The sequence below is a fragment of the Gavialis gangeticus genome, unplaced genomic scaffold (assembly GCF_001723915.1).
Source record: "Gavialis gangeticus isolate Ggan-Ray unplaced genomic scaffold, GavGan_comp1, whole genome shotgun sequence".
Taxonomy (NCBI): Eukaryota; Metazoa; Chordata; order Crocodylia; family Gavialidae; genus Gavialis; species Gavialis gangeticus.
In genome coordinates this window covers 17,713,263-17,722,096 of record NW_017729008.1, presented here as the reverse complement: position 1 = coordinate 17,722,096, position 8,834 = coordinate 17,713,263, and the positions used below count along the sequence as shown (strand labels likewise).

Here is an 8,834-nt window from a genome sequence, read left to right as displayed (position 1 = left end):
CCACCCCCATCATTCTTGCCAGACAATTTGCTACTTCTACATATATTATCCCATTGACATTAAATTGCACCTTCTTTAAAACCAACCACAGGATTGTGAACATTGCAAGAAAAGTGCAAATGTAATGATACTGTAAAGCTTACATTTGAGCATACAACAGATTTGACATAATCACAAGAAAAAGAAACAGTACAAGGTTCGGAGATAAACACAAGCATAGGCAAGTGCACATTTACCATTGTTGTAAGGTTGCCAGAGCTTGAAACGGGTAGCATTGGTTTGTGCTGTGTATGGTAATGCAACATTAATGAAGAGAACATCTGTAGTTTGAGTGAAGTAAAACTCATCTATTAGGTGCCAGGTGATGCCTCCATTAATGGAGTATTGTAGCAGAATGGAATGTGACCTCTCTGGAGTACCTAGAGCAAAGTGGATACATTTAAATTTATTATAATCTGATTTTAAGAAATATTATTTTAAAAGCACATCTATAAATGTAATAAAGATATTCAGACATTTATTACACAAGATTTTCATCCTATTTAATTGGGGTGTATTTTTATAACAACTTTTATAACTGCTACAAGACAATGCATTTATTATACACAGTATTATCCTAGGAATACACTTGGCTGGTAGTTTGGAGTATCCTAGTGACAGAAGGGTTAAATTTACATGAATATTAATTCTAAAATATGGTCAAAGTTAATTTTTGTATCCCAAAACAATTTCAGTATCATTTTTTATATTGGAAAAAACTTCTTCCTTACCCCACAAATGCTTTTTACTAACTCAGTATTTTTATGCAGGCTCAGAGTATTGGATATAACCATCCTCTATACTACCACAGTCCCTACAATATCTACTCATAAAGACGACATTATCTTTGTCCTCACAAACACTCATGCGAGTTATTTTATTTATGTGAATTGCCTTATTGACTGGCAGAGAGCTCTATCAGTCTTTACAGATATAGTTTAATGAATAAATAGCAATACTTTCCACTTTAATCTGGTCCAGGAAATCTGCAGAAGGATTAAGAATAAAGGTCAAGTTTCTTGACTAAAATCCTAAATCTTAATCAGAAGAGCATCTTGCTTTCCAATGTTATGTAGCTTTGGCTGTGAATAAAAACCCTCTGTTATACCTAATTATTGACACAGGGCTGGTGGTAATGCTGCCCATCTTTAGCACAACTGCTTTGATATAAAGCACTCACCCAAACACGTTAAAGACCTAGGGCCTCTGTAGCTCAAGTGGCTTCAAATCGATCAATATCTCTCACTTCCTAGGAGAGTGACCTAACCATCAGGCTATCAAACAGAATGACTGGGGGCACCATCCACCCCTCCTACTGAAGATGGTTTACCAGACAACCAAAAGTGCAAGATTTATGGTGCCAGAAGGAGAATAAGCAAGAATGAGCCTGACTCTCTAGCCCAATGACAAGGGAAGGGGAAAACATTGGGCTCTGGTTCCCGATGCTAGCATATTATTGTTTTTTAACCAATGAATGCCTGTGGGAATAAATACTGATTTATATTATGCCTATAGATTCATAGATTAAGGGTCGGAAGGGACCTAGTAGATCTTCTAGCCTGACCCCCCGCCAGGGCGGGAGAACAACAAAAAACCCCAAAAAGAGAAACGGGACTCAAATGAGTCCAGCCAGGTAGGCATCCAGCCTCTTCTTAAAGACCCCCAGGGTCTTCTATGGAAACTAATGACTAATTTTGATTCTTAGCAATTGGGATGAATTTAAATCAGTAGTTTTTCACTGAAAAACTCCATGGTTCACTGCAGACCATTTATGTAGACAGGGACCACCAGTCATCAGGAGACCAAAGTTTAGAAGTTGCTGTGCTAAAACATCCAGTACAAGCATCTTTTTATGAATTAAGCCATGAGTTAACAACCTGTGGCCCAGGGGATAGATCTGGCTTGGGAAGAGTTTGGGCCCAGTCTGCAACAGCTCAGGGAATCAGCAGCATTCTCCAGCCACAACAGTTGAGGCAGCATCCCTAGGGTCCTATTGCCTGCCTTTTTCTATCTACTTCTTTTGTAGCACTTGCTAATCAGTGGGGCAGCATGGGGCTGCAGCCTATGGTAGAAGCCATATTGCAAGCAGTGGTCCACGGTGGCAAAAAGTTGCCACTCCTTGAATTTTAAGCAATTTCTAAGTTCATTTTTCCCAAAGCTTTTTCTCACCTGTGCAGTTCCAAAAAGTTTACTTGATTCTGTTTGTTTTTTGGTCAGAGACAGTACTGAAAAATAGGATTTTTTAATAGTTTTGATTTTCTAGATAGAAATTGTTTGGTTTACTAAGTTACAACACGGATTTTATTTTGAGGCCAAGCTATAAAACCCTGAATAAAGAAGTCTAAAATAGAAGTGGTCACTGAGTGAAGTTAACAGCATGATTGTAATTAGCTTCATGCTGCTTTTGAATAAATGTTAAATACAGTGGTCACATTTAGTACTGAGATAGACAGGAAATGATGCTATAGAAGTTCTAGTCTTTAGCATTATCTAATGTCCTCTTGTATTAGTTTTACAAACATAAACTTAATGCTTCCCTCTAATAAGAAAAATGTATGAGCAAAGCTACTGAAAAGATAGCAAATAAATAGCAAACTTACCTTTTGCTATAAATTTAAATGAAAACTGGATATACACAGTATTAGTGCAATCTAGATCTCTTGAAATAAGCATTCTCAGTCCTTCCTATAAATACAGAACACACACAGTGAATTACTATTTCTCATAAGGGAAAAGCATTGTCCACTTGTGGGATTAGAACTTGGGAGATCCTGCTATAATTCCTAATTTGGCTGCAAATAGGCTATTGGGCAAGTCACTTCACCGCCTCATAGCACTTCAGTAAAATATGAATAGTGATACTCCTGTGTAATATGTGTTAGGAGCTACAGATGAAAATGTTATAGAAAAGCTAATAATTACTGTGATATGTTACATAAGTGTTTCTAAAATTCAATTTGCTTGCAAATAAGCACTATGAAGAGTTAATGAAAAAATCAGGAAACAGAACTAAGGGCCCTGTTACACATTAATTTTTTGTGGTTTGTGGAGCTCATAACCCTTAGTTTGTCCACATGTTAACACCTGAAACTCATTTTAAGTCCACCTTAGGCAGCTTAAAATTATGCCACTCTAGGGCAAGTTTCTTGCTGATCCATGCTACCTAGCTCATGTTCCATTAAAGTATGGCCACTTCCCACAGATGAGATGCCCAAGCTGCAGTTCTCCAGCACTCCTGGATACAGTGCTCCCTCCCCCACCCTCCTGTTCTGTGTGGACAAACTTTCCACCTCCTGAACTCTACTGCCCACACAAGGGATCTGGCATGAAGCCAACTTCCTCTCCTGCCCCCAGGGATGTGACCCCATGCAAACAGCTTGCAGAGCACATGTCAGGAGTGCCCTGTGGAGGGCCAGGAACCTCCTGTTGTACAGGCACATGGATGCAGAGGTAGCAGGCTGTGTGAAAATGGCTCTGAGCAAATTCCAGACCTACTACCAAAAATCAGTAGTGGAGGATGGAGAGGATGTGGCCAAAGCCACCTGGCACAAAGACACGTGGCACAGAACCTTCCAACTTCCCCTGAGCGGAGAAGGGGACAGTGACAGTGAAGAAAAGGAAGAGTCAAGTGGAACTGAGGACAGCAACAGCAGCAGCAGGTCCTCCAGCGGGAGCTGGAGCAACAGCAACATAGACGACAGGTGAACTGAGTGTGTGACCCTGCAAGCAGGGTGGGGATGAAAGGAAAGGGTTGCCTGGTCGGAGAGACCAGGAGTTGCTTGTGTGTGTAGCGTGTGGTGCAGATATTGTAACACGTTTCGGTGGCCAGCAGGCCTTTGCATGGGTACACAGGGGTGGGTTTTGTAACGGGTTAAGGTTTTCTTTGTGGAGTGATACTCGGAGTGTAGACATCTATAACCTTATATATATAGACATATATTTTTACAAAAAAATAAAAAATTGTGATCGCTTCTTGGCCTCTTGTGGGCTCAGATCAAGCATAGTCCTATGCTTACCTGGCAGGGGAAATACCATGATCACCATGGTGGCTTCCTAATTGTACCTAGGGAAGACTGCTCTGCTGGCATGGGATAGTACCCACATAGGTAATGCATAGTTAACCTTGGCTTTATACCTACTTTATACAAATGGAAAACTCCTCCCTAGCTTGCTCCTGGGGCCTTACGTAAAACTTGGGGGTGTCCAAACCCTAAGCTTCCAGGCTTGGGCCTGCAAGTAGGATGCCTGCCAAAGGATTTGGGAACATCTGTAGCCCCAGATGGGAGTGGAGGATGTTTGCCGGCAGTAGGACTCCTTATGGTTCTGGACTGACTCACAGATTTGGAATTTGTTTTGGCTAATTTGGCCTGGAATACGGAAAATGTAAATTAAAAACAAAATCATGATCACCAAGGTGGTTTTCCTGCTGGCTGGAGAAAACCACAAATGTGGCAGAGGGCACTACACTAACTGAGGTAATGTCCAGTGGGAAGATCTTGGCTATATGCTGACTTTATGGAAATGGGAGACTCTTCCCTAGGTTGCTCCTGCAGCCATATTGGTTGAGGGCAAGCAAAACTCGGGGGCATATGAACCCCAAGCCTCTGGGCTTCAGCCTGCATGTAGGATGCCTGCCAAAGGATCTGGAAGCAACTGAGGCCCCAGGCAGGGGTGGAGGATGTTTGCCAGTAGCAGGGCCACATATGGTTCTTGAATGACTCACAGATTTGGATTTGATTTGTCTGATTTGACTTGGGACACAAAATTTTCCTTTAAAAAAAAAAAAAAAAAAAATCAACAGGCTTTTTCAGGGTGAGGCTTGGCCCCTGCACTCCAGGTGAGCTGAGCCCTTGTGAGTTTCCCAAATGTGGGAAACTTGGCTATACAGTTTTGTAGTATTGGGGACTGTGTTTGTGCTTTCCCCTTGGCTTGCTCCTTTGACCTTTTGGCTAGGAGCATGCATGATGAGGGGGCATTCAAATTCCAATGCCTTTAGGCTTGGGGCCTGCATGTAAGATGCCTGCCATGGAATTGGGGAGTATCCAAAGTCTCAGACCGATGGGTCTGGGAGAGAGGAGAGTTGCCCAGTGGTATAGCCACACAGATGTGAACGAATTCAGAATTTGGAACTAATTCAGCCTTAAGCCAAAAAAAGAAAAAAAAAATCAGCATGTTTGCCCTATAATGGGCCATGTGTTTTATAGTCATGCTCAGTGTTGTCTGCATTTAATCAACTTCATAGTTGGTTTCCATGACTGAGCACATGCTGCTTTTGGCAGCAGTTTCATGATCGACAATGCATTTAATCAGATTTCTTTGCATATGAATGTAAGATGAAGAGCTTTCCTCCCTCATGCTGTTTGGGGGAAAAAGCTTTGCCTTGTATTTGAGTAAATATGGTAGTTGCATATTTTAAAATGATCTTACCTTTAACAGTGCTATGTGAGAATAACACAAGATTGGAATATGTCAGTGATTATTTACAATATTTCAACAGGAAACAGAATTATTCTGCATTTAGTACAGTTAGTATTCTTCACTCTGTGTTGGTTATCTAAAATTGCCAAACTGGAATGGAAATGTTGCAGTGAAATATTTTTAGGATTTCATTTATAGACCCACAGTAGTAGTTGCAAGTAGTTGCAAAGTGTTGAATTAATAGTGTGACAATGTGTGGGTTAGGCTCATTAAAAATGACTTGTGTGTCAGTTTAAACCTAGTGTGGACAAAACTGCCTTAGGGTTTAAAGGAAAGGGCAAAATTGGGAAAAAGGGTCCATTCTAGCTTTCATATTTTTTTAACCTTTCATACAGGGCTTTAAAAATGTTAAGGGATATTATAAGAATGAAATGTATTAATATACTTTAAGTATGCAGTTAAATATGAAGGTCTACAGAATAATCCACAACATGCAAAATTTGTAAAAATAAATGTATTGTGTGAGACTTGCAAAGCCAAACAAGAGTTAGACACATAAATACTATTGACTGTAACATGAATTGTGTTTCCAAATTCTGTACTCAGCTTTTAAAATCACAGAAATGAAATGTTATTCTTTTCTTTTGGTGGCTATGCGGGGGATTTGTTAGAAATGACAATGGAAGGAAAAAAAGTAATAGTCAGAAATAATATATTAAATATTCACAGAAAGCATCTGTGCTGAATGCAGTGATTGTTCAGGACAGAAAAGAATAACAAAAGTGAAAAATGACTTCTTGCCTAAATCTATGAAAACAAAAATTTCCAGGAAATAAAGAAAAGAAAAATATATTTTGTATTATGAACAGGACTGATACTTTAATAATTTTGAAATTTAAATCTCTAACCCCTTTAAAAATGAGAGCAGTTCCAGATTTGATTGTATCACCATTCAAGTTTCCCCTCTCAGCACCGTAGACGTCAGGCCAAAGATCAGGATGCAAGTTACCATTGAAATCATCTTTCAGAACAGAAGGCAGAGGAGCAACAGGAACACAATGTGGACCTCCAAAGCCTCGGTCACATCTGAAAACACATTGGTGGGAAAAGGTATTATCTTTCTGGCCTAATTAAAATAGAACCATCAATTTATGAAGCAAACAGTACACAAAGACGTGTATTTACTTACATGCAGCGGCCTGTGTCACAGATCCCATGGCCTGAGCACATCCAAGGACATCCTGTGGCCAGGACGACATTATCAATAGCCCAAGAATCTGCACTGGGAGCATAGTCCATCTGAATCCATCTGAACCGTGTTCTGGGAGAGCTAGCAAAAAAGAACAAATGCTACTCAGAGTGAAAAACCATGTTCTACTCTGAAGGGGAATCTGGGCCTTATCCTGATGCCTTTGGGAGACAAAATTCTGACTAACTCTAATAGGATTATTGCTGAATTAAAATGTCAGCGTTACGTCTACTGCCTTCTAATATCTAACTCTCTGAGTCCTATTTTTCAGTACTGTACTCTTGGTGATTTGTTTACAGTTGGCCATAAATGGTAAATCCATTGCTAAGATTAATGGTTCAAGTGTGGCCACTCTCCAATGGAAGGTTGTTGAGCAAGAAACATGAGGTACATTAGCAATCAATAGCTCATTGCACACACAAATGACTGTTCAGTATACCTAGCGATTTACCAGTATAAATCAGTTGGTTATAAACTGCTACATGTCAGGTTAGAATTAAAGACAGACAGACAGACAGACAGACAGACAGACAGACAGACACACACACACACACACACACACACACACTTTCTAGAATTGCTGCCTATCATACAGGGTATTATATTCAGCTGAAGAAAAAAGCTAGAAAAGTTAATACAGAATTAAGATTCCATTGAATGTTTGATATTAGATTTGTGCAGGCAAGTAACATGCTGTGGACATGACCCTGCTACCATTCAGTTAAAAAGTGCCCCAGGACCAGGATGGGGCCATGCATATGACAAAGACTATTTTCTGTCAACTGCACAATGGGATTAAGAATCTATCACCAGTGTTGATGCTGACTTGTATTGTGACCTTGCATGTCAAGTAACTCCCCTGCATAACTGTTTCTACTCCCTTGTATAACTGTTTCTCTATCTAAAAAAGGGTGGGTCACCGTTTTCCTTTGAGGGTGGTGTGAGGTTTAGCTATTTATTCCTTACAGAGTGTTTGAAGAAGTACAACACTCTACTGAGTAATGCTAAGTATTATTGTCATTATTAGTTATACCTAAACGTACAGACTGCTTTTATTTAGGCAGGCAGATGCCAGCACATCTGCCATGTTTGTTTTAGATCTGCATGCTCGTTGTATGAAGGAGGGTTTAGTTCTTTCTAAAAATAACATTTTCCTCCCAGCCCATAAAGCTGAGGCTGGCAGGTTCGGCAACAACACATTTTCATTTGCTCTAATGTCATGATTAATTTTGTCACACGTGGTGGTATATTATTCTGCTATGGAAGGTACAGCCTTTATTACTGCTGTCACGATGGCTTCATTTAATCTGAGAAATGAGGGAGATGTGGAAACATGTCATTGTAAAAGTTTAGGCACTTAAATCTTAGACTTAAATAGCATTACACCTTGCACAGACTGTGAAATGCTATTACTCCAAAGTGTATTCACGAGTACATTAGTTCTGGCACTTAATTGCTGCATCTTGAAAACCCTTTAGATTTACAGCCCTTTTTGTGGTTAGCTTGTAGGCAGGGCTCAAGAGCCCACCCACCTAAATCCAGTACTTCCTCAAAGTCTTGCAGCTCATATTATATCTGATAAAATATAATAATATAGTATTTCCTTTTACAATAATTTAAGAAGTAGTCAGCAATATTCCCAATCTTAGGTATATATGTTCAAATTAGATCAGGAAAGACTATGTTGCCAGCACAACAGTTCTCACATGGTGGCAGGTGGAAGGTAGACTGTAATTCGCTTCCAGTTCTGGAACCTTTCTGAGGTGTAAATTGAACTCTCAGTATAATGCTGGCATCCAATGGTTGGAGGGACACACTCCTCAGTCACCAAGTGCCAGTCTCTCCCATTGTTTAAAGAACACTGCAGGTGAATGCCATGGGAGTTGCTGAATGGTTTGCTGCAGCCCATGCTCAGCTCAAACTGCAAGAAAGTGGAGGCTGACACATGGAAATCCCAAGTCTCGGCATAACGAGGTTTTCCTAAACAGAGAGAATAAATTATATTTTCGAAGGCATGAATGGTATATGACTTTGCTTGCAATCTGCATTTTCAGTTTCAACCCCCTCAAAGGACTTGGTGTTGGCTACGGGCGACGACCTAGTGAGGGGGCTGCGGGTGCTCGACCCC

At 40.2% G+C, this 8,834-nt stretch overlaps 1 protein-coding gene across 1 annotated transcript in view; it reads right to left on the bottom strand.

Moving 5' to 3' along the window:
* RELN (reelin) overlaps positions 1-8,834 on the bottom strand; it is a gene marked incomplete at its 5' end in the record, with an annotated part of 668,605 nt that overhangs the window by 91,358 nt on the left and 568,413 nt on the right. The window contains 5 exons of the mRNA XM_019509331.1: positions 237-419; positions 2,640-2,724; positions 6,366-6,543; positions 6,647-6,787; positions 8,413-8,686. Of these exons, the coding sequence (XP_019364876.1) occupies positions 237-419; positions 2,640-2,724; positions 6,366-6,543; positions 6,647-6,787; positions 8,413-8,686 (861 nt within the window). The remainder of the gene's footprint in view (positions 1-236; positions 420-2,639; positions 2,725-6,365; positions 6,544-6,646; positions 6,788-8,412; positions 8,687-8,834) is intronic.